At 45.7% G+C, this 26,494-nt stretch overlaps 1 protein-coding gene across 1 annotated transcript in view; it reads right to left on the minus strand.

Annotated features, from left to right (window-relative positions):
• Nucleotides 1-25,397, minus strand: part of DOCK5 (dedicator of cytokinesis 5) — an 86,130-nt gene extending 60,733 nt beyond the window's left edge. Inside the window, exons 1-5 of the mRNA XM_056508723.1 lie at nucleotides 25,129-25,397; nucleotides 8,462-8,545; nucleotides 3,483-3,523; nucleotides 2,677-2,732; nucleotides 897-993 (exon numbers count right to left, since the gene is read on the minus strand). Coding sequence (XP_056364698.1) covers nucleotides 897-993; nucleotides 2,677-2,732; nucleotides 3,483-3,523; nucleotides 8,462-8,545; nucleotides 25,129-25,171 — 321 coding nt within the window. The 5' untranslated portion in view covers nucleotides 25,172-25,397. The remainder of the gene's footprint in view (nucleotides 1-896; nucleotides 994-2,676; nucleotides 2,733-3,482; nucleotides 3,524-8,461; nucleotides 8,546-25,128) is intronic.
• Nucleotides 25,398-26,494: the final 1,097 nt, after the last annotated feature.

Here is a 26,494-nt window from a genome sequence, read left to right on the forward strand (position 1 = left end):
TGACACTGCTGGGGTGACACTGCAGGGGTGACACTTGAGGTGACACTGCTCAGGTGACACTGCTGGGGGTGACATTGCTGGGGTGACACAGCCCCATTCCACCCCCCAACTCTGCACGCCCAGAGCACAGACACCCTGTGCAGAGCCCGGGCTGAGCCCAGCCCAGCAAAGCCCGGCTCTGGCCAAGACCCGGGCCCAGGCTGGGGCACAGGCTCAGGCCCAGACCCAGGCCCAGGCCCAGCACTCACCAACTCTGCACCCCCAGAGCACAGACACCCTGCGCAAAGCCCGGCTCAGGCCCAGACCCAGGCCAGGCCCAGGCCTCACCAACGCTGCACCCCTAGGGCACAGACGCCCTGCGCAGAGCCTGGGCTGAGCCTAGCCCAGCAAAGCCCGGCTCTGGCTCTGGCCCAGCAAAGCCCGACTCTGGCTCTGGCGCAGGCCCAGGCCCAGGCCCAGCACTCACTAATTCTGCACCCCCAGAGCACAGACACCCTGTGCAAAGCCCGGCTCTGGCCCAGGCCCAGGCCCGGGCCCAGGCCCAGCACTCACTAACTCTGCACCCCCAGGGCACCATTGCCCTGTGCAGAGCCCAGGCTGAGCCCAACCCAGCAATGCCCAGGCCCAGGCCCAGGCCCAGGCCAGGCCCAGCACTCACCAACTCAGCACCCCCAGGGCACGGTCGCCCTGTGAAGAGCCTGGGCTGAGCCCAGCTCAGCAAAGCCCGGCTCTGGCCCAGGCCCAGGCCTAGGCCCAGGCCCAGCACTCACCAATTCTCCACCCCCAGAGAACAGTCGCCCTGTGCAGAGCCTAGGCTGAGCCCAGCCCAGCAAAGCCCAGCTCTGGCCCAGGCCCAGCAAAGCCCAGCCCAGGCCCAGGCCAGGCCCAGCACTCACCACGTAGAGCCGGTGCCAGATGACCGCCCACTCGCGCAGCGTGGCCGCCAGCTCCTGCCCCAGCGGCAGCTCGCTGGGAATCACCGTCTCGTGCTGCCTGCGGGCACAAGGAAAAGCCACAGGTTTCACACTCGGGGTTACACTGCATGGAAAACACCCTTTTCTTATAAATGTATAAATGGAAACTGCAGAGGAGTTGATTTCACACAATTAATATCAAGACCCTCGAGCTGCTCTCAAGGCACACATCCACCATCCATCCTTCATGCAAAATGCCTCAAGCTCCTTTCACTCCTCGCGTGTGGATCCATCCCAAACCCAGGACAAAGAGAGAAATGAAGTTTGGAAGAATCCCCACTCACAATGGCAACAGCCACTTGAAAATAAGAGTTTAAAAAAAAAATAGTGTTTTATAAAGTTCCTTCCTCTGTTTTGCTCTCAGTTAACGAGCTCCAGCTCGAGGAATCCACGGAGGAGTCGTTTCCTCCAGAGTTTTCCAGGACAGGAAGGAATCCGTGCTCCTGCTGGGCCCTTGGCTGCCAGCACCAGTCTGTTTGGACGTGCAGGAGTCCCCAAAGGAGCTGGGCTGAATTCTGCTCCAGCAGAATTTCCTTCATTCTGCAAATCATCTCCTGCTGCCCCGACTGCTGCGAAAAATGGAATTTTGCAGTGCTGGCCCAGCACAGGAGGGACCCTGGGTTTGAGACAACCACTCTGAGTTCCTCAGAGAGAAAAATAAACCTGCAGTAAGAGCTGAAAAACATCCCAGATATCAGTGTAGAAAACTAGTCTTGAAAATAAGTCTCTGTGAAAATGTAGTTTTAAATGCAATAAAAATACGGTAAAAATATTCCTTGTATTTTTTAGATAGGAGAGATTTATTATATATATAGTTTATATGTAAACTAGCATGCTAAGAAACTAAAATTATATAGATTAAGAAAAAATGATTCAAATTTGTGGTTTTAGTTGAATAATTACATTATTGAATAGTTTGTGTATTAAAATCTAAACATTAAAGAAAAACACTGATTCAAAATCATGTTTTTAACTTATTGAATAATTTGTGTATAAAAATCTAAACATTGAAGAAAAGCACTGATACAAAATCATGTTTTTAACTTATTGAATAATTTGTGTGTAAAAATCTAAACACTGAAGAAAAAAGCTGATTCAAATTCATGTAACTTATTGAATAATTTATGTATAAAAATCTAAACATTGAAGAAAAACACCAATTCAAATTCATGTTTTTAACTTATTGAATAATTTGTATATAAAAATCTAAACATTGAAGCACTGATACAAAATCATGTTTTTAACTTATTGAATAATTTGTGTATAAAAATCTAAACATTGAAGAAAAACATTGATTCAAATTCATGTTTTTAACTTATTGAATAATTTGTGCATAAAAATCTAAAAATCACTCTTTCTTCTCTCTCCTCAACACCATCATCAACACCCCAAAAAAAAAAAAACTTCAACTACAGCTTCAGCCCTCCTGAGGCCTCACAAAAAAACAGCTTCTACTTCTAATTAAAACTTTACTTCTATTAAAACTCTGTATTAAAATCTTTTAATATAAACTTTAATGCTTGAAACCTTTTCCCTTTCAAAACTAATGTACCTTTACAATAAATAACTTTATAACAACTACTCAATTAAAAAAAAAAAAAACAACAACTACTCAACAAAACACAGCTACTTAAATTAGTTTTTTTGGGTTTAAATAGAATTAATTTTTCTGGATTTTGCTGCCCAAGAAATGCCAACCTACCCCCGGTCCTTCACAATGGCCTCTTTTAAATGGATGTAAGTTTCTGGGAAAATGCCCTGAAAATAAAGAGAGAAATGAAATAAATCAATCCTACTGTGGAATAGGAGGGGACAAGAAGATATTTAATAAAAAAGCGGGGAAAGGAGTAAGAAATATCCCAGGAAAAAAGGACAGGGAGGAGCAGCAGGTTCAGAGAAGCTGATTCCTTGTTTTACTCTGATCACCCTCATCTTCCTGCAGGAAATGCTGAAAATTCCTGAAAATTATCAGTCATTGCCATGAGATATTGCTGGAATCCTCTGTCAGGCCACCCCGTGCTCCCACCACCAGAAATTCCCAAATTTTTGTTGGTACAGAGAAACCTTCTGGAACTGCTGGGATCCTTTCCTGCTCCCTTTTCTCTCTTCTTTAACCCCAAAACCAGATGTGGGGATGTTCCCATTCCTGGGGGAACCCAGATGTCCAGGCAGCTTGGCTGAGAGCCAGGGATGTGTCATGTCTGGAATATTTTGATATTGCCATTAAATAGAATTAATGCTGGATGTGCACAGATCCCAGAGCATCACAATTAAACAATAAACATATATGGAGATGGGAACAGGAAATTTTGGATTTCCAACTGCATTCCTCAGTGGAGGAATACCCAACACAATTCTCTGAATTTTCAGCTCAAGGTCACTGATTTCTGGAGTGCTCAGGAGTCCTGCTTGATGTTCAGACAAAAAAATTCAGGAATTTTCAGCACCAGATGGGGGCTGGCAAGGTGTGAAATTCAAATGGGAATAACCCAAAAATTGAGGTTGTACCTTCTTGCATTTATTTCGGAGCGTGTATCCTCGGTACCAGCCTGCCAAAGCAAACACACACATTAATATTCCATTGTTTAATTATTAATTATTATTTATTTATAACAAATCCAAATTGCAATCCCCACCACCTTTCCACAACAGCAATTTATTGATCTTCCCATTTGGGATCCACTCCTGGGAAGACACTTCTGTTTGTAAACAATCCTGTTTATCAATCTTGCCTTTGATTGGAAAATTTTAAGATAGAAACAATGATCAAACATCTCTGAGAGAACTTTTATCTTCTCTTGGGCACCTGGGGTTTAACCAGGATTTCCATGGAATGGGTTGGGTTGGGTTGGGAGGGATATTAAACCCATCCAAGGAGATTAAGTCAAGCTCAGTGGCAGCATCAAGAAGCCAAAGGGGTTTAAGGGAATAATCAGGCAAAGAAGAGAGGAGGGGAGAATTGTTTCTTTGGGTTTGTTTTTAAATTTTTTTTCGGTGGTTTTATTGTTGGTTCCCCCCGTATTCTTGTATTTATCAAAGAAGGTTCCATAAAGAACCATGGATGTGACACTCCTCAGCCATAAATTAGAGCTTAGAATGGTTTAATTTGTGTTTTATTGAGGATTTTTATGTGCATGTGTTTGTATTTCCATTTATTTATTTTCTGAAATGCAGTTTCGGGCCTTTCTCCAGCAACAGGGAGAAAACTCCAAAAACTCAAAAACTCCAATACTCCAGTAATAAATTCAGAGGAAAGAAGAAATTCCATTTCTTTCCACGGGAGGAAAACAAGATTACCCATTGCTCATGGAGCCATGGATGAGGTCCTGGATTAAGGATGAGAAGATTTAAGTTCTATTTTAATCTAAGCTGTCATTAATTGAAGGGGAAAGCACAAATTCCTCAGGGTGGGAGACAGAGCTGAATTTACCAGGAGGGATTTGGATCCCATCTGACACTCACTAGCACAACTTCCTCCTTTTGCAGAGGCCCCTGGGCCTTCCCCCCATTCCTGTCAAATATTTTGCAATCATTGCATAAAAACATTTTGGGCCTGATTGTGCAAAGATGTTTCTGCAGGCACCTCGTGCAACTTCTGTGGGAATTCTGCTCCCATTTTCAATGACATTTATCCATCACTTGAACAGCAACATCAATCTTTGGGCAGGGGTTGATTAATTACAACATTTTTTTTCTTTAAAAAAAAACAACTCCAAAATCTGCTTGAATCTTCAGAGGAATGAGAGATGCTTGAGATGGGCTGAAAATGGAGGAAGGTTTTGCAGTTGATGATGACATGGGAAATTTCAGCTGCTCCAACACTCAGACTGAAATCTGAGCGAAACCAAAAAATAAGGAGAGTTGCAAAGAAATGCCTGAAAATTTGGAGTTGTTATTTTGCTGGCTTTGTGTTTTTTTAATGGATCAAGTCCTCAATTTTACCCCTCATTAAGTGGATTTTATGCAGTATGGAAAAGAAATATTTTTTCCTAATAGTCCAGGGATGATGAAGCTCTCCCTGGTGATGCAAGGCCAGTCACATGTGGGAGCACAAGGTCCCTGCTCCTCCTCTGAGGGGCCCTGCCCATCCCACAGCACCCAGGGCATTGCTTCACCCTCCTCAGGGGTGACTCAAACCACAACAAATTCAAGGTAAATTCCTTTCAGCAGCAGCAGAACCTGCCAGGGGTCACAGTGCACACATTCCTTCCACCCACAGCTTGGCTTTTCCCCTGAAACGCTGCAATTAACAATAATAATGGATAAATCCTGCAGATTAGGAGAGTTTTCCCTCAGCAGCAAAGTGTCCCCCCAGCTCCCTGCTCGAGGACAGGCTCCAAAATCCTGGAGGCAGCAATTTTCCCTTTTTTTCCTGGGCAGGAGGAGCAGGCACTGCTCTTCTTATCAGGGGAGGGAGGAATCCTGCACAGAGAGCTCGTGTCCTTCTGCAGGCAGAGAGGAGGGGAAATAAAACCTTTCTGTGCAGTGTGGGGCCTGAACTGAGAGCCCTGGGCTTGGTTAAACGGGAAAGGGATCCACGGGGAGAGATCTGAGAGCTCGCAGGGGTCCTGCACTGATTGTTACTGGCACAGAGGAGCATCTCTGGAAGCGTCTCCATCCCTGGAGTGTCTCCATCCCTGGAGTGTCTCCATCCCTGGAAGTGTCTCCATCCCTGGAAGTGTCTCCATCCCTGGAAGTGTCTCCATCCCTGGAAGTGTCTCCATCCCTGGAAGTGTCTCCATCCCTGGAAGTGTCTCCATCCCTGGAAGCGTCTCCATCCCTGGAAGCGTCTCCTGAGTGGAAGTGTTTCCACCTCTGGAAGTGTCTCCATCCCTGGAAGTGTCTCCACCTCAGAAGCGTTTCCATCTCTGGAAGTGTCTCCATCCCTGGAATTGTTTCCATCCCGGAAGCGTCTCCATCCCTGGAAGCGTCTCCATCCCTGGAAGCGTCTCCATCCCTGGACGTGTCTCCTGACTGGAAGTGTCTCCATCCCTGGAAGCGTTTCCACCTCTGGAAGTGTCTCCACCTCTGGAAGTGTCTCCATCCCTGGAAGCGTTTCCACCTCTGGAAGCGTCTCCATCCCTGGAAGTGTCTCCACCCCTGGAAGCGTCTCCACCCCTGGAAGTAATTGTCTCCACCTCTGGAAGTGTTTTCACCTCTGGAAGTGTTTCCATCCCTGGAAATGTCTCCACCCCTGGAAGTGTCTCCAACCCTGGAAGTGAAGTGTCTCCACCTCTGGAAGTGTTTTCACCTCTGGAAGTGTTTCCACCCCTGGAAGTGTCTCCACCCCTGGAAGTGTCTCCACCCCTGGAAGTGTCTCCACCCCTGGAAGTGTCTCCATCTCTGTTCCACAGAGCATCTTCAGCTCAAAAAAATTACTTCAGAGGCCATGTCCCAACCCCAAAAAACGACTTCATGGGGAATCTCCCAGCTCAGAAAATGACTTCATGGTCTCCGTGGTCCCCAACCCCAAAAATTGGTCTCCCAGCCCCAAAAATGACTCCACAGAGCATCTCCAGCTCAAAAAAATCACTCCAGCTCCCAAAAAAAGACTTAATGGGCAATCTCCCAGCCCCAAAAAATAATACACAGGGCATTTCCAGCTCAAAAAAATTACTCCCCAGGGCATGTCCCAACCCTACAAAAAATGACTTCATGGGGAATCTCCCAGCCCCAAAAACGACTCCACAGGGCATCTCCAGCCCTTCCTCCCCCAGAGCCCCCGCCCTGGTTCCATGGAAACTTTTCCTAAGTTGAGGCTTGTGTGTCCAGATAAGAGCAGTGATTAGAGAACAAAACCCGTTTTTATCAGCTGGGCTGCATTAGCATGAAAAGGAGCAGGAAAAAAAAAAAAAACTCTTGTGAGAACATTTATCCTCAAAACCAGACCCACAGAGAGCTGGGAACACTCTGTGAGCTGAAATCCCCAAAAAAAAGAAAAAAAAAAAAGAGATTTGCGAAGACACCAGGCAGGCAGAATATCAGAACTGGGAGGGTTTGAGGTGAATTTCTGGGAAATCAGACCCACAGCAGAGTCACCATCTCCTCCTGCACCCTCACAACTGTCTGGCCTGGATTTTTGGCTGCTCCTTCTGGGAAAAGGGATTTTTGAGGGATTTTTGTTGCCCTGCAGGAATTCTGAGGTGCCTCAGCCACGGATTTGTGTTCCCCACTGACGGCTCAGCTCACGAGAACAATCCCTTCACACATGAAAACATCCAAAACGTCCTTCCCAAACTATTCACAGGCAATTTTCTCCTGACAAAACTCCAAACTGGGAAATTTCAGGCCAAAAAAAAAAAAAAAAAAAAAAAAGCCATTTATGCATTTATTCCTGTTGAGCTCATTACAATAAATAGGAATTAGAAATAGTGAACAATGATAAAAAAATTAAAAATAGGGAGAAAGAAGAAACACCCCCCAAATTTTGGGAAGCACAAATGCCTTCTTTTCCCCAAGGAGTTTTCCTCCCTCTTCCCTGTGTCTTTGTGCAGAACCAGGTCACAAATCAGCGATTTCCACTGGGATATTTCCCTTTTTCCCCTCTCTCCCCAAAACACGACAGAATCTGCCAGGACTGGGAGCTGCTCCCAGGTCCAGAGGATGGAAAAGGAATCAAGAACAAATTGCTGAAGAAGCAGCTCCCAGTTCCCAGGCACAGAATTTCCCTTCAAATCGATGCTGCTTGTGAAAATAATTTGATTTATATTTTACCTTTAAGTTTTGGAGAAAAAAAAAATCAGTGACCAGAGCATTCCTTAAAGTGATTAAATGGCTCTGGTCCAGCCTTAATATTGAAATCTTTGTCCAAGAGATAGATTTTATAGGGAGATTTGAAACACTCAAGAGTCATTTTAATCTTTAAAAGAAGAATTTTGTTTTCTTTGTGGTTTATATGAAGGTATTATAAAAAAATGTCCAAGGGAAGGATTGGGAGGAACAGCCTAAAAAGGGCATGGGAGCTCCATGACTGGAGCATTTTAAGAACATTTAATGCCAGTTTGATATTACAACTCAAAATATCATTAATTATGAACTAATCAGCCCTTCCCTCTCATTTTCTGGCATCCACTCAGATTAAAAAAAAAAAAACAACAAACCTCAGGTTAAAAGTTATGGGCATTTTTAAATGATTATTCTTATTTTCCAGGATAAGTTGATCCCATGAGCACAGTGCCTGGCCTGGCCCAAAGAGGTGTGGGGTAAATACAGCAATTAAATGTTTAAAATTAAAACCAGAATTAAAGGTTTCTTTCTCTTTTAGTGCTGCCTTGAGATATTGGTGAAACCTTACCTTGATAAACTGCCTGGAACAGCACAGAGATGAGAAACCCTCTGCATTTCTGCATTTCTAACATTTTAAAAATAATAATTTTTAATATTTTAAAAATCAAGCAACCACTACACACCGAATCTGTGCTTTGGGGTGTAACAAAAGTTGAAAATACAGATCTAAAATTTGAAAAATAATCTTGATTTGCACCTACCCTCGTACATCTCCAGGATGTGAACGGTGTCCCCCACCTGCAGGGACAGCTCCACCTCCTGTGTGGCCTCATAGTTGTAGATGGCTGAAAAATGGGGAGAAAAGGGAAAAAAAGAGGAAAAAAAATGAGGGAATGAGGTTTGGGAATGGAGTCTCCAAAGGGCCATGAGGGAGGGTTTGGGAAAAGGAATAAAGTGATTAAGTTGTCTTAGGAAAGGATATAAAGAATCTGTTTCCAAGTTTTATAATGAAGAAATATTACAAATATTATATAGACATATTAATAGATAATAGAAATTAAATGGAAAGTATTATTTAAATAATAATTAAATATTAATATTAATATAAGATAGGAATATTATTATAACAGACAAAGGAGGGGTTTTGCCTTCCAGACAGGCCTGTGACACTTTCTGGAGGAACTGCTCGTTCTCACTTTGCCAAAATCCTGCCCAAGAGGTCACCCCCACCTCAGGCACATCAATTCCATGATTATCATTGTTTAGTCTTTACTTGCAGAGTAACTCCAGCACCAGGAAATATCAGAAATGATATCCCCATATCAGACTCAGCCACGCTCATTTCCAAACCAAATCCCACTTTGTCCTAGGTTACAATGTAAAGCTGTGCCCAAAATCTGGATTCTGTCACCAGCTGTTAAACCAGCTGGGGCACTGTTCTTTATCTCCATGGGAGATATCTCCTGTTAATGGGCCATCTTTAAACCAGCTGGGCAAACATCTTTATCTTCCCACAGCCCATCCTCCCTCCAGGAGATATCTCCTGTTCATGGCCAGTGAGTCCCAGGGCATGACTGATAAAATTCCATCATCCCACTGGGAGATGCTCCAGCCAGGGGAGGAGCCAAACATTTCCTACCCAGATAAAAACTGAGATTTGGAACAGCAGAGCAGCCTTTGCCACTGGATTCCAGAGGAAAACCAGAGCCTTCCACATCATCCCTGGAGCTTCAGAGGAAACTGCACCTTCTCCAGGAGCACTGCTCCAGCTGAACCACATCTGCCCCTGCAGGAGGATGCAGCCACCATTGAATGGGACTGTGCCAACACCCTGACTGACTGACGGGTGTCAGCTTGGATTCTGACTCTGGCAGGGTTTGGGATTGTTCTGTGTAATATTGTATTGCTAATTTAAAATCTAAGATTTGGAACACCAGAGCAGCCTTTTCCACTGGATTCCAGAGGACAAGAGGCACCAGAGCTTTCTACAGGATCACTGCTTCAACAAAGCCACTTCATCTGCACTGCTGCCACCACCCTGCCTAGCAGGTGTCAGGTTCTATTCTGACTCTGGCAGTGGTTTGTTTTTTTTCCGTTTGTACTACTGCATGTATTTTATTTTTCTCTTTTTTCTCCTATTAAATTGTATTTCTGACTTGGAATCTCTTACTGGTTTTGCTTTCAAAACCATTACACACTTATCTGCTGCTAAAGGCTCTGCCCAGCCAAGAACCAATTTTAGCATCAAAACTTGGGATTCTGGGCAAGTTTAATCCCTCCCAAAGACAAAGTTAAGATGGATAATTATGGGATTTCCAGGGGGAATAGGATTAAGTGCACGAGCCACAATCCTGGAGTTCTTTTCCCTGGGACTTCACTGGGCAAAGCAGAGCCCTCCCCAGGACCAGGTGAGGAAATTTAAACCAAATTTGCTTTTAAACTGAGTAAAAAATAATAAAATCAGCGAAATGCTTTGCTGTGGTTCAAAGATTGATCAGCAAAGTCAGGGCAAACCAAACCCAGACCTCCTGATTTATTTGAAAAACTCTGAATATATTTATTTGAATGATTTAAGAACAGATCACATCCTAAATGCAACAATGAAACTTTCCCAAGCACAAAATTCACATATTTACATATCCCTGTGCAAATTCACTGAGGAATAACCACATTTGTTTTTTTAAAAAAGCAAAAAAAATATCACCCAAATAATTACATAGAAGAACTCTTGGGACTTACCAAGGTTTGTGGAAATGGAATAAATAAATAAAATGGACTGGGAATGAAATAAATAAATAAATAAATCAGAGCTCTTCTGCCAGGAAATTCCCACAAAATGCCTCCCATTCCAGTTGGGATGAGGTGCTCTGGCTCCTGGCCTGGCTCCAGCACAGCCTGGAGGTTTCACCACAGGAAATTCTCTCTCCAGTCTGAGCTTTCCTGACAATTTTGTGGCTATAAATATCCAGCAGGAGCAGGCTGGGGATGTGAACCCCTGCAGGATCCCTGATCCCAAGCAGGGACACCTTCCTGTGCTGCAGGGCAGCCTCTGTTCCCACCAACTTCCACTTCATGCCACAGACACTGAATCCATCATTTCCACAGGAATTTTACTGCAATTCTGCTCCTAAGAGCTGCTTCTGCACCCTCCTGTAAAATTTACAGGGATTTTACACATTCCTGTAAAAATCAGGATTTTAAAGCTGGCTGGTGAGCTGGGTGTGCAGCTCAGACACCTCAAAGAGCCCAGAATTAAAAATTCCCAAGGAGTAAAAATTCAATTCACATTCTAACAGAAAAACCTGGATAATGTTCATGGTCAAAGCTGAATGGGAAGAGTGGAAAGGTTTGGGTTGGGATTTAAATCCCATCAGTGCCACCCCTGCCATGGGGACACCTCCCACTGTCCCTGGGTGCTCCAAACTGGTTTTGGACACTCCCAGGGATCCAGCTCCTCTGGGAATTCCATCCCAGCCAGGAATTCCTTCCCAAAATCCCATCCAAACCAACACATGGAGTCCTGGATTGATTTGGGTTGGAGGGGATCCCAAAATTTATTTGGTCCCACACCTCCCACTAACCCAGGGTGCTCCAAACTGGCCTTGGACATTCCCAGGGATTCAGGGCAGCCACAGCTGCTCTGGGAATTCCATCCCAGAGAAGGATTTCTTCCCCATATCCCACCTAACCCTGCCCCCTTTTATTTCAAACCATTCCCCCCATCCTGTCCCTCCCTGATCCCAAATCTCCATCACAGCTTTGCCTCCCATGGTTTAACCTGGGATGGTTTGGGTGGGAATGGAGCTTCAATCCCATCCCAGGGACACCTCCCACTGCCCCAGGTGCTCCAACTTCTCCTTGGGCACTCCCAGGGATCCAGGGGCAGCCACAGCTCCTCTGGGAATTCCATCCCAGCCAGGAATTCCCTCCCCAAATCTCCCCTTTTCCATGGGAAGCCATTCCCTGTGTGCTGTCCCTCCACCCCTTGTTCCTCCCCAGCTCTCCTGGAGCCCTTTGGGCCTGGAAGGGGCTCTGAGCTCTCCCTGGACCCTTCCCTTCTCCAGCTGAACATTCCCAGCCCCAGAGCATCCCCAAATTCCCTGCAGGTCCCTGTCACACCCAGGGATTCCCACTCACAATTCCCCGGGTTTTTCTGGGACAATCACTCATTATACAAACACCAGGCTGCATTTTTTCCCATAAAAAAAAGTGGGTGGGCACAGCTCAGCCTTTCTGCTGGGAACACAGAGTTAATTCAGCCCAAAGAGCAGCAGGGAGGACTCAGCCTGTTCCCTTCCCCTCTCTAAAGATCACAGCAGCCACAAGACAGAACCAAACCCTGCACTCCCCTTCCCTGCTCCACCAGGCAGGTTTCACATCCCAACACATTTACAACCTGGAGGAACTCCCACATCAAAAAAATACATCTAAAAAAAAACCAAACCAACCAACTAAAAAAAAAACAAAAAAAAAAAACAAAAAAAAAAAAAAAAATCAATTTTATCACTCCTCGCCTTGCCAGACTGAACTCAGCCAGAACAGAGGGTCACTGTCTGAAACCTCCTCCCCCGTGGTTATGTACAAGATTATCAAAGACAAATTGCTGGCATATTTTCCCAAGTGATGTTTCCTGCTGCTGTCCCCAGCCCATCCCCTCTGCAGGGATTTGTGACCTCTCACCAACTTGAAAGGAAAAAGGGAAGCTTCACATCACAAACATGGAAAAATAAAAAATAAAACCCCCTCCACTTCAACCCTGACAGAGCAGCAAGAAAGGGAGGAGGAAAAATAATACAGAGACTTTTGTATTCAAATTTGCAGCAGTATCTGAAGTTAAGTCATTTTGCTCCGAGCTAAACTTCAGCTGGGATTTTGTCCTTTGAAATTCACTTCAGAGTGTTGGTCCTGCTCCTTTTATCACCCCCAGATGAAAAGCAGCGTTGAAATTGAGGAAATGTAATCCAAATGAAGAGGCAGAGGTGGAAAACACGAGCCTGGGTTTGTTTAATGATCATTTCTTCCAGGCAGCGTGCTTGGCTCAGTGCTGGTGAAAAGGTGAGGAATTTGTTTTCCCAGTGCCCCCAGCCTGTGGAATCCATCAGGATTGGAAAGGGCAGCAGGTAATTCCACCAGCAGTTGATTTTATGGCAGGGAAGGGGAAGATAAGCAGCAATTCTCCTGCTGCAGGGCAGAGGTGATGCCTCAGAGGAACCCTGACATTGCACAACCCCAGGGGATGCTCTGCTCCAATTTCACCCCACAAACAAAAAAACCCAAAAAACCTGGCCCAGCCTGGGCTCAGGGAGCAGCTCTGGCTCTGGCACTGCCCAGGACACAGCCCAGGTCAGGCTTAGTTAATCCCAACCCTAATTCTGAGCCATGGGACACCCCCAGTGACACCCACACAGCACGGCCTCAGTGCCAGGCAGAGGGCACAAAACAAGAATTAAAATTCTACTGCAAATTAAAAAAAAAAATCCCAAAATTCACTTTAAAACCCCCAAAACTCCACTTGGTGCAGGAGAAGGCTCAGCTTGTGAGCAGCTGAAGGAGCCTGAGTGGGGCTCAGCAGAGCCAGGGACAGATGTGGCATTTTCAGGGGGAACGGCTCCAAAGCCACAGAGAGGAAATTCAGATGGGATATTGGGAAGGAGATCCTCCCTGGGAGGGTGTCTGGAATTCCTTGAGAATTTCTGGCTGCCCCTGGATCCCTGAAGTGTCCAAGGCCAGGCTGGAGCATGTGGGACAGGGGAAGGAATCCCTGCCATGGCAGGGTGGGATGGATGAGCTTTAGAGTCCTTCCCAACCCAACCATCCCATGATCCCAAATTTCTGTTCACCAACTCCTTCCCAAGACTGCCCTGAAGGCCAAGCTGAGCTGAAACACCTCTAAATGAAAAGAGAGCTGCCACACACCAACCAGATCAGAAGGAAACGGAATCTTCCCCTCCATGAGTGTGGAAATGTGGATTACAGGCCTGGAAAACAGATCCATTATCTCTGGAGCTGGCTCTGAACCCCACCCACCACAAAAACACAACCACCCCATCCAAAGGCAGCTCCTGCCCTCCCTCTGGGGGAACAAAGATCCCATTGAGGGCTCTGCAGCTCCAGCTCATTCCAGCCCCACTGCACAGGGCCAGGCTGATCTGACTGGCCTTTCTGCAGGGCTGGGATGGTCCCAGGGCCAAGATCCAGCCAAAAAAACAGTGCCTTGATTTAAAAAACAAGGAACTGCCCAAGGAGTTGATTCTTCAGAGGAACAAAGTCTTTTTTTTTATGTTTGGAGCAAAAAACATTCTGGTAACTTCCCAGGAATTTATGTCTGACAAACTGAGAAGGGCATAATTAGGATTTAGATGTCAGGCTACTTCTGTTTAAAAAAAAATAAAAAATAAAATGAATGGTTCAAAAGTGGGAAATACAGACTTTTAGTCACTGCTATGAGGAATTCCCACTCCTGGGTGGTGGCTGCTGCCATTCAGGTCAGTTCCAAGAGCTCTGAGTGAGTGCTGGGCATTTGGGGTGTCAGGAGCCCAGATGTGAAGGGGATTATGCAGCTGGAAATGCTTCATTAACAGCCCTCATTAACCAGCATCTTAAGGTCCCTTCCAACCCCAAACTCCCTGGAATTCTGTGGTTTCAGGACTTCCAGGACCTTGGTGCAGGCTGACCTCACACAATGAACACACTCACCATTTTTAAATTGTTTTATCTCGAAAATGAGCATTAAATCAACTGAGAAATGACATCACCTGCCTCTGCAGGATGGGATGTGACCCTTCTGATCTGGATGCTGTAACTGTTGGTTTTACACTCAAAAAAAAAGCAGGAAGAGCCACAGCCCTCCAACACTCCCAGATTACTCCAGGATTAAACCCAAATGAATTATTCCAGGATTAAACCCAACTGAGGGTATCCCCTGCTCACCCCCAGGGACAAGGAATTGATGCACAAATGATCAAAGTCTGAAAGATTTCCCTGCTTTCCTCTGAATGATGGATTATCTTGGAGTGGGACAGAAAACAATCAGAGTTTTTGCAGATTCTGTTCTCTGGTCTGGGAGCAGGGGAGGGTTTCAGCCATGCCCTGATCATCTCTGGGCTGATCCTGTCTCACTCCCCACCAGGGCTGGATCAGACCCTGGGCTTGGTTTAATCTCCTAAAGCCTGGATTGCTTCAGGACAAACATCCCCATGGCCCAGCCCCTGGGAATGGGATCTCTGGGGTCACACAAGGACTCACAGGGATGATCCCACAGCTCTGATGGTTCCAACACCCCCAAACTCCCCCAGCAGAGCTCTGGGGCAGCCAATCAGCCCCTGGATTTTAATTAGAGCTTCTCAGATCCAAACCTGGCAAACTCAGGACAGCCAAGATACACTGGTTGTAATGTAAAAAAAAAAAAAAAAAAAAAAAATAACATCCACATTTTCATGGCCAGAACCCCCACCAGTCACCTCACCCTCAAATATTTGTTGCAAAGTGTTTATATCACAGTATCTGTGTCAAAATAAAGAATATTCAGTTCTCAGAGTGCATCTGAACTGCTCACAGAACACCCAGATTTGGGCACCAGCACTGATTTCAGCACAAACTGTTTTATCTGAGTGTGCTCGGGGTGGAAGGAGCCAAAATTGAGCTGCCCCCATGCCCTGATCCTGACAGACACTCTGCTTTATTTTCCACCCGAGGAACACTCACACAAACCTTCTGCTGTGTCATTTTCCTCACTGGCCTCTCCATTTCCTTTTTCTTATTTTCACTCTGAAATGCCCTTGGGGGTTTTGAGCTCAGATAAGGGATTAATCTACATGAGCTGTCTCAGCTCCTGTCTGGAGTGAGAGGCAGTGCTGTGAGCCAGAGAGAAAATAAAAGAGAAATAAATCAGTGCTCCTCAATTTACAGCACCCAAGCAGATCTAGGCTGGGATTTGATTTTTTTTTTTTTTCACCCCCTGAGGTTGCCCAGCTGGTGGCCAAAGCTCTGGGCTCAGATTTGGGACCCAAGAAGCTGCTCAGGGAACCCCAAAACTGCCCAAAATCAACCCTGGAATCTCAGATGAATCATCCTGAAATCCCACCATGAAATCTTAGCTGAAATTATCCCAAAATCCCACCCAAAATCTCCCCAGAATTTCACCTAAATCATCCCAAAATCTGCCTCAAAGATCTTACTGAGGTAATCCCAAAATTGCCTTGTCCAAAATCCCACTCAAAATCTTACCCAAATCACCCCAAAATCTCACCTAAATAGCCCAAAAATCTCACCCAAAATCTGCCCCAAAATTACACCCATATCACCCTAAAATCCACCCTCAAAATCTCACCTAAATCTCACCCAAATAATCCTAAATCCCACCCCAAAATCTCACCTAAATCTTACCCAAATCACCCCAAAATCCACCCCAAAATCTCACCTAAATCAACCCACAGTCTGCCCCAAAATGTCACCTAAATCATCCCAAATCAACCCCAAAATCTTAACTAAATCTCACCTAAATCACCCTAAAATTTATCCCAAAAATCATTCTAGAATCTCACCCAAATCATCCCAAATATCCCAAAATCCACCCCAAAATCTCATTCAAATCACCCCAAAATCACCCTAAAATCCAAAATCTTACCTAAATCTCATTTAAATCACCCTAAAATTTATCCCAAAAATAATTTCAGAATCTCACCCAAATCATCCCAAATCCCACCCCAAATCATCCCAAGTATCCCAAAACCCACTCCAAAATCTCACCTAAATCAACCCACAGTCTGCCCCAAAATGTCACCTAAATCATCCCAAATCAACCCCAAAATTTCTCCAAAAATCCACCTCAAAATCTCATCCAAATCACCCCAAAATCACCCTAGAATCCACCCAAAATCTTACCTAAATCTCATCTAAAATCTCACCTAAATCACCCTAAAATTTATCCCAAAAATCATTCCAGAATCTCACCCAAATAATCCCAAATCCCACCCTAAAATCTCACCTAAATCTTACCTAAATCATCCCGAAATCCATCCCAAAAATCATTCCAGAATCTTACCCAAATATCCCAAATATCCCAAAATCCATTCCAAAAATCGTTCTAGAATCTCACCCAAATAATCCCAAATCCCACCCCAAAATCTCACCCAAAATCTCGCCCAAATCATCCCAAATATCCCAAAATCCATGCCAAAATCTCACCTAAATCATCCCAAAATCACCCTAAAATCCATCCAAAATCTCACCTAAATCACCCCAAAATCCATTCCAAAAATCATTCCAGAATCTCACCTAAATCATCCCAAATCCCACCCCCCAAATCTCACCCAAATCATCCCAAATAATCCCAAATCCCACCCCAAAATCTCACCCAAATAAACCCACAGTCTGCCCCAAAATGTCACCTAAATCATCCCAAATCCCACCCAAAATCTCACCAAAAATCCACCTCAACATTTCACCCAAATCACCCCAAACTCTCACAAAAATCCACCTCAAAATCTCACCCAAATCACCCTAAAATCCATCCCAAAAATCATTCTAGAATCTCACCCAAATCATCCCAAATCCCACCCCAAAATCTGACCCAAATAATCCCAAATCCCACCCCAAAATCTCAATTCAATCTTACCCAAATCATCCCAAATATCCCAAAGTTCACCCCCAAATCTCACCTAAATCATCCTAAAATCCATCCCAAAAATCATTCTAGAATCTCACCCAAATAATGCCAAATCCCACCCCAAAATCTGACCCAAATAATGCCAAATCCCACCCCAAAATCTCACCCAAATATCCCAAACCCCCCAAGGAGGGGTTTGCACCCCACAGCCCTGTGGCATTAATTCTGATTTAACACCTGCACACCCCTGCAGAGCTCTGAAACCAAATCCCACAGAAACAACCCTTGATTTTATTTGAATTTTTACATCCTGTGAAAATGCAGAGTTTGTTTACACCACCCCCACAACTGGATTTTACCAAGTTTTTCTGTAATTACCTTTTTCCCTCTGAGCTAAAAGTGCAATTTGTGCTTGGATACACCTTAAGCACAAAAAAAAAACCAAAAAACTTTTCAAATTAAATTTGTAACAGCAAGACCCCACCACTCCACAAATTGGACAGCTCAGCTCGTTTCCAACTTGAAAGAGTTAATTAAAGAATTAATTGAATTTGCCACTGGCTTGAAATTATTGTCCCAGTTCTCACTGGGCAAAAGATCAAACGGGAGTGGGAAAAGTGGGGAATGCCCAGGAGTGCTCCCAAAATGAGTTCTGCACATTCCAGGGGGATAAGGAGTGAAATTTTGGAGTAAAATGGTTCCAATTCAGGGGCCAGAAAGGTTCCTGAGCTCAAATTTCAACCCACAGTCTGCCCCAAAATGTCACTTTAATTATCCCAAATCCCAGCTGAAATCTCACCAAAAATCCACCCCAAAATTTCACCCAAATCACCCCAAAATCACCCTAAATTCATCCAAAATCTTACCTAAATCTCACCTAAAATCTCGTCTAAATCACCCCAAAATTTATCCCAAAAATCATTCTAGAATCTCACCCAAATAATCCCAAATTCCACCCCAAAATCTCACCCAAATATCCCAAAATCCACCCCAAAATTTCCCAAATCCCACCCAAAATCTCACCAAAAATCCACCCTGAAATTTCACCCAAATCACCCCAAAATCTCATCCCAAAATCTCACTAAGAATCCACCCCAAAATTTCACCCAAATCATCCCAAAATCTCACCCAAATATCCCAAATCCCACCCTAAATTTCCCCCAAATCCCACCCAAAATCTCACCGAAAATCCACCCTGAAATTTCACACAAATCACCCCAAAATCTCACCCAAATCATCCCAAACATCCCCAATCACCCCAAAATCTCACCCAAATAATCCCAAATCCCACCCCAAAATCTCACCAAAAATCCACCCCAAAATTTCATCCAAATCACCCCAAAATCTCACCCAAATATCCCAAAAATCTCACCTAAATCATCCCAAATCCCACCCAAAATCTCACCAAAAACCCACCCAAAATTTCACCCAAAATCTCACCCAAATATCCCAACACCCACCCCAAAATCTCACCTAAATCACCCCAAAATCACAACCATCAACACAACTAACACCAAAACCAGGCTGGAGCTGAGTGACCCCCCTTTATCAACTGCCAAAAAATTAAAATAAAATAAAATAAAATAAAATAAAATAAAATAAAATAAAATAAAATAAAATAAAATAAAATAAAATAAAATAAAATAAAATAAAATAAAATAAAATAAAATAAAATAAAATAAAATAAAATAAAATAACACAAAAAATAAAATAAAATAAATAAAACAAAATAAACAAAAAATAAAATAAAATAAAATAAAAATTAAAATAAAATAAAATAAAATAAAATAAAATAAAATAAAATAAATCCCAAATCAGAGCTGGGGATTTGTGACAAGCTCCAATACTCTCCTTCAGGAGATGGAGCAGCTCTCCCACAATCTGAGGGAAAACTCATTTGGGGAAATTTGGGATTCACTTCCCAGGGAGTTTTTATGGAAAATTTTTCCTGAATTTCCATTTTGTTCCTCATTGCTACACTCACAGCTCCTCTTCCCCAGAAAAATGCAAATTTTCCAAAAAAATTCCAAATTTTCCACCTATCCCAGGTTACAAGAAATGAAGGAACAGGATTAAAATGAGGAGCAGGAAATCTTGGCTGGGGATGGAGGGGATCTTATACTAAAAGCAAAAATCCCAACAAGAAAATTGATCCTTTGCTGCCAACAAGAATGAAGAACAAACTGCTCCAAAATTTGCAATAAGTTTTAAATAAACTGCCTGAGAATCCAGGAAATGAAGAATTAACCACTGAAACTTTTCCTACTTTATTCCTTTCCATCAAAATCCATCTCTCTGCAGTTGAAATTCCTGTGGAGGATGGAAATGCTGCAAGAATCAGGTGCTAAAAAAGCTGAAATAAAGCAAAAAAAGCTAAAAAAGCAAAAAAAAAAAAAAAAGCACCTTTTTTTTCTTTTTTTTTTTTTTTTTCCCCCAAGAGCAGGAATTGTTGTCTCAGGATGAGGAGCACCTGGATGGCACCAAAACCTCCCAAAAATTCTGCCAGGGAGCAGAGAACCCTCCCCACAGCACTGCCAGACATTAATTCAGAATTATTCTAAATTAATTATTTAAATAATACTTCCCCCTCCCTGGGAAGAACAGCCTGAACTGCCCCAAAAAGATTTTTTTTTTTTATCATTTTAACAACTCCTCCAACTAAAAGTTTGCAACATCATCACTTTGTGAAGGCCTGCCAGCCCCAAAAAAAGCTGTTTAAATTTGGATTTTTAGGTTTTATTAGCACAGGTTTGCAGTGGGTTTCAGTTAAATGTCCTGGCAGAAATAGGATTTTTTTTATTTTTTTTTCCTTTAAAAGTTGAGAGAAATGTCCAACCAGGCAAGTGAAATGCAAGTTGAAAAGCAAAAAAATTCAGATTTTCACTAAAAGTTTGCAGGTAGGAGGGGTGAGCATTTTTTAACAGCTGAATAATAATAATTATTACACATTATGATAATATCATACATTAATATAATCACTCTTTCTTGAACAATATATTTAAGTTTTCCCATTTGCAGCTGTGCCAGAGGAAGAACCACCAGAATAATCCAGAGTTGATGTGAATTCTATGAGATCAGAACAATTAATCCACATTTCATCAGCTCCAGAAGCACCCAGCAGCTCTGGAAACCTCTCTAGAACCTCCAGAAATGGATTTAATTATTCAAAATATGAACTGAGGGACAGTTCAGTCACAAACTGAATCACAAAACACTTGGGGGAATATTTCCTTTCAAAGGAAGAGCAAAATAAGGAATATTTACAGGTCTTGCTCCTGGCAGTGAGATGCCTTTGAAGTCCACAGGATTAATTTCACACTTAAAGAATGGAGCAGAAATCCCCAAAAATAAGAGGACAGGCCCTGATATGGATTTTAAAAAAAAAATAGAAAGAACTTTGGAATAAGAAGCAGCAGTGCCAAATTTCACATCAAACCAACTGCAGACACAGCAATAAATCTGAGAACCTAAATCAGAAATTGGAAGATTTAATTCTTTGCTGTTAATGCCAAGGTTTTGTTTTTTCCCCACTGGGAATTTTGTTGGTGTTGCCATCAGAAAATTTTTAGCCCAGCAGCTCTGGAAACCTCTCTAGAACCTCCAGAAAGGAATTTAATTGTTCAAAATATGAACTGTGGGACAGTTCAGTCACAAACTGAAGTCCCAAAACACTTGGGGAAATATTTCCTTTCCTTTCCTTTTATTCTGCAATTTTATTCCCTAATTTTATTCCCTAATTTTATTCCCTAATAATTTTATTCCCTAATAATTTTATTCCCTAATTCTATCCAGTCTCTGTTCCAGGAGATCACAGGAGCCACCAAAATCCAAACCTGCTCCTGCAGCTCCTCCCTGCTCCATCACTCACCCAGGTCCTGCTCATCCAGGAATTGTTTTGGGAAATGCTGAGCCTGAGTGCAGCCCAGATCCCTGTGGGATCTGACAAAGGAAAGATTTTTTATTTTTTCTTGCTCATTTTTAAATCAAGCAGCCCCAGCTGTGAGAGGCCACCAAGGCTGGCAGGGGCAATTCCAGGATAATCTCCCAGTCCCACCAGACAAACTCTGTGGGACTGCCCCAAAAATGAGAGCCAAGGAATCATGGATGGAGAGAATCCCTGATCCAAAGGTCCCAAATCCCACCCTGAGCATTCCTGGAGCTCTGCCCAAACTGCCCTGGAGCTCTGGCAGCCTCCTGCCCATTCCCAAAATTCCCAAAATCCAACCCCAAACCCCCTGGCTCAGCTCCAGCTGCTCCCCCAGGGCACTGGGATTCCCCCAGTGCTCCCAGTGCAGGCCAGCACCTCCACCAAAACACAAATTATTCTGCTTTTCACACCTCACAGCTCCTCCAGCCAAACCTAGTTAATAATTCCTGACTCTGGACGCTCAGATTTGAGCAGTTGGAGCATTTTCAGCTCAGGCTGCAGGAGGATGAACAAACACTTCACATCCTGTTGGGGTGCCCCAAGAACCTGCTGTGGCCAATCCATCACCAAAACCAGCCTGGCCCCAGCAAAAGGCACCTGGGGGGTTGTTCAGAATGGATTTATTACAGATTGATTCAGGATCTCACTCCAGTGACAAAAAGTGAGGAACAGCAGATGAGCAGAGATAGAGCTGATTTTACAAGCCAGGTGTTTCACTTGAGGTAAAGTGCAAATCCAGCAGAAAATGAAAGGAATTACATTACTGGCTCCTTGTGATCTAAGTTAATTACTTTAGGACAAATAGATAAGGAAAGTTTAAAATCTTGGGAATTCATCCAGATGTTATTTCTCTCAAAGCAGAGTTTTTTTTTTACTGGGCAGAATCTTTGTGAAAGGATTTCTGTGAGTGACAAATCCTTTTTTTTTTTGAGAAGCACACGAGCAGAAAAGGTTATTTTGTTGAGTGTGGCCCAAAAACTGACCAGCTTCCCACGAAGATGCTCTTTCAGTGCCAGACCTGTGGCTCAGGGGGAGACGTTTCTGTCCCCCCCAAACCCCACCTGTCACTTGGTTGGGAATTCAGTGCCAGGGAGAAGCTGCTTTTCCCAAAAAACACCTTAACTCCCAGTTTTGCCCTCCCTGCTGCTGCCTCTCCAAACCTTTGTCACCTGTGGAGCTTTAACCAGCTCAGGAGAGAACCAAAACCCAGCAAGCACAATCCACAGATGAGTGAAAATAACCCAGGGCAGAAATCAGACAGGTGACACTGAATCACACTGCAGTCTGGGTGTTGTTTTGCAGAATCCCAGAATATTTAGGGATGGAGGGACCCCTGGAGCTCATCCAGGCGGGTTTGGGATGTCACCAGAGAAGGAGATTCCAGCCCCTCCCTGGAGCTGGGGCAGGGCTCTGCCACCTCCAAGGAAAAAATTCTTCCTCATGGAAGTTGTGTTTTATTTTCTGGCCATCCTGGGAAGGGTCTGGCACCCTCCTGGCACCCTCTGGAGATGTTTTTATGGATTGCTGAGATCCCCTCTCAGTCTTTTTTCTTTTCTTCCTGAACACAAGTTGTGTCTTGGCACTTCACTTGCCACAAGCCCACACAAACCAGAGCATTCCCTTCCTTGCAGCCACTTCACCTCTGGTAAAGTCCCAGCCCAAAATGTCAAACCTCCCTCTCAGCCCCTCCAAAATAACCCCAGACCAGTGAGAGCTGGGCCCTTGAGCAGATAAACCCAGCAAGGCTGCAAACACCAAACTGACAAAACTACAGTGCAGGTGAGTCAAACACTGCCTGAGTAATTCTGCCACTGCCTTTGGATCAACCTTATCAACCCTGGCTGCAAACTAAACCCCAGAGCTGCAGTAGGACACTTGGGGAAAAAAAAATTAAAAAAAAAATAATTAAAAAATCAGCTTTTTCACCCAGCTGATCACCCAGGAGTCACAGGGTGTCTCAGCAGACACTTTTTGAGTGGAAACACGCAGGAAGAGGCATTTTTTCCCTCCACCCTGCTTACTCACAGCCTCTTGTGTGAGAGGAGCTGTCACAAGGAGCAGCTGGCTGAGGCCAGCACACAAAACTCACCCCGGAAGGTGATAAAGGAAAGGGAAGCCAGGAGTGCCCGTGATTCATCTGCAGCCCAAGGCCACGCTGAGCCGGGCTCAAAGGTGTGCTCAGAAAACTCCAGCGCGGGTTATCTGCTTACCCAGCGAAGTTTGGGAATTACAGGATGCCCTGCGCACGCTTCCATGGATAAACAGCAAGAAACAAAGTTCATGGTGGCAGCGCTCCACACCCTGTTACCTGGAGAAACCAGATAAGGCTGAGTGGTGGAAAATGAAACAGCTCGGAGCTGAGGGCACCCTGCAAAGCCACGCTGAGCCGGAGCGGGATTCGCTGTGGAAATCAAGCAGGGTGAGGTTTGTCACCTCCAAACAGTGGGAGCCGGGGCCATGAGCACTTTGCAAGAACAGAATTAGTAAATTTTTCACACGTGGAGAAACGCGCTGCTGAGCGCCAGTGGCACAGAGGATCGCTGGCAGTAAAATAAATTATCGAAAGCTCTCTGTGTCATCAGTGGCTTCCTGCCAGCTGTTCCCTGCCCGGTTCTCACCGCCAACCTCCAAACTGCGGGTGCAAAACCCTCAAGCAAAGCGGAATTTTATCAGCAACACCGCAGGGCTCTGTTCCTGTCAGAGAGCAGCGAGCCAGCACTCGGGAAAATCCTTTTAAACAGAGCAGGGGAGGGGTGTCAGACACAGAATCACCGAAGGTTTGGGCTGGAAGGAGCTTAAATCTCACCCAGTTTCACTTCGGACATGGCAGGGACACCTCCCACCGTCCCAGGCTGCTCCAACCTGGCTGGGACACTTCCAGTCAAGCTTTCCTCATTCCTCACCCTAAATCAGGATTTCCAGCCCCTGGCAGAGATGTCACCTCCCCCTCATCCTTTTCCAACCACACCTCCCTCCAGACACACCAGTAAATTATTTTTTTTCTGCTGTGTTAGAGATTTTTTTTTCAGTGTAAAACATGCCGGAGAGGCAAAATGATAAAAGTCAGCGCTGAACGGGGAACGGGGCAGGAACCCTGAAGGGATACAGGGATAGAAACCTTAAAGGGATACCGGGGACAGGAACCCTAAAGGGACACCGGGGATAGAAACCCTAAAGGTACACCGGGGACAGGAACCCTAAAGGGACACCGGGGACAGAAACCCTAAAGGGACACCGGGGACAGAAACCCTAAAGGGACACCGGGGATAGAAACCCTAAAGGGACACCGGGGATAGAAACCCTAAAGGGATACCGGGGATAGAAACCCTAAAGGGATACGGGGGACAGAAACCCTAAAGGGACACCGGGGACAGAAACCCTAAAGGGACACCGGGGACAGAAACCCTAAAGGGACACCGGGGATAGAAACCCTAAAGGGATACCGGGGACAGAAACCCTAAAGGGAAACTGGGGACAGGAACCCTAAAGGGACACCGGGGATAGGAACCCTAAAGGGATACGGGGACAGGAACCCTAAAGGGACACCGGGGATAGGAACCCTAAAGGGATACGGGGACAGGAACCCTAAAGGGACACCGGGGATAGGAACCCTAAAGGGATACGGGGACAGGAACCCTAAAGGGACACTGGGGATAGAAACCCTAAAGGGATACCGGGGATAGAAACCCTAAAGGGACACCGGGGACAGGAACCCTAAAAGGATGCTCAGGGGTACCGGGGGGTACCAGGGGCGAAACCGCCCGAGCTCTGGGGGGAAAACTCCGGGAAGGGAAGGGATGGAAGGGAAAGGGATGGGATGGAGGAGGAGAGAAGGGAAAGAGGGAAATTCTGGAAAGGACGGGCAGGGCGCACAGGTCCCGGCACTCACTCACCGACCCCGTACTTCTCGCGCTTGGTGGGGATCCAGCGGGCCATGCCGGCGGCTCGGGGGTCCCGGGGGTCCCGGGGGTCGCTCAGCGCCGCCCCTCGCCCGCCGCAGCCCCGCGGCGGCCCCGCGGGCCGGGCAGCCCGGGCTGCTCAGCCATGCTCCGCTCCCAAAATCAATCCCAAACTCCGTCCCCAACTCGCTGCCAGCACTGCCCGGCACACGCCCAACTTTCGGCAGCCTCCCCCGGCGCGCCGAGCGGGGGGAGGAGGAGGAGGAGGAGGAAGAAGAGAAAGAAGGAGGAGGAAGAGGAGAAGGAGGAGGAAGAGGAGAAGGAGGAGGAAGAGGAGAAGGAGGCGGCTCTGCCCTCCCCGCCCCGCCGGCAGCACCTGCCCCGCACGGCCCCGCCCGGCACCGGGACGGAGCCGGGTCCTGGTTCCGTTATTGCGCTCGAAGGTTCGGGTGTGAGCGCGCAGAAATGGCCCCGGTGTGGCTGGGAATGAGGGGTCCCTGCCCGCCTGAGGGGATCGGGGACAGGGTGGGGATCGGGGAAAGGTTTGGGATCGGGGACAGGGTGGGGATCGGGGACAGGTTTGGGATCGGGGACAGGGTGGGGATCGGGGACAGGTTTGGGGATCGGGGACAGTTTGGGGATCGGGGACAGGGTTGGGGATCGGGGACAGGTTGGGGATCGGGGAAAGGTTTGGGGATCGGGGACAGGTTTGGGATCGGGGACAGGTGTGGGGATCGGGGACAGGGTGGGGATCGGGAAAAGGTTTGGGGATCGGGGACAGGTTTGGGATCGGGGACAGGTTGGGGAGCAGGGACAGGTTTGGGGATCAGGGAAAGGTTGGGGATCAGGGAAAGGTTTGGGATCGGGGACAGTTTGGGGATCAGGGACAGGTTTGGGATCGGGGACAGGTTTGGGGATCAGGGACAGTTTGGGGATAAGGCAAAATTTTGGGGATCAGGCACAGTTTTGGGGATCAGGGACAGGTTGGGATCAGGGACAGGTTTGGGGATCAGGGACAGGTTGGGATCAGGGAAAGGTTTGGGATCAGGGACAGGTTGGATTTTGGGGAAAAGCTGGGGATCAGGGAAAGGTTGGGATCAGGGACAAGTTTGGGATCGGGGACAGGTTTGGGGATTGGGGACAGTTTTGGGGATCAGGGACAGTTTTGGGGATCAGGCAAAATTTTGGGGATCAGGCACAGTTTTGGGGATCAGGGACAGGTTGGGATCAGGGAAAGGTTTGGGATCAGGGAAAGGTTTGGGATCAGGGAAAGGTTTGGGGGTCAGGGACAGGCTGGGATCAGGGAAAGGTTTGGGGATCAGGGACAGTTTGGATTTTTGGGGAAAGGTTGGATTTTAGG

The sequence above is a fragment of the Oenanthe melanoleuca genome, chromosome 22 (genome assembly GCF_029582105.1).
Source record: "Oenanthe melanoleuca isolate GR-GAL-2019-014 chromosome 22, OMel1.0, whole genome shotgun sequence".
Classification (NCBI taxonomy): domain Eukaryota; kingdom Metazoa; phylum Chordata; class Aves; order Passeriformes; family Muscicapidae; genus Oenanthe; species Oenanthe melanoleuca.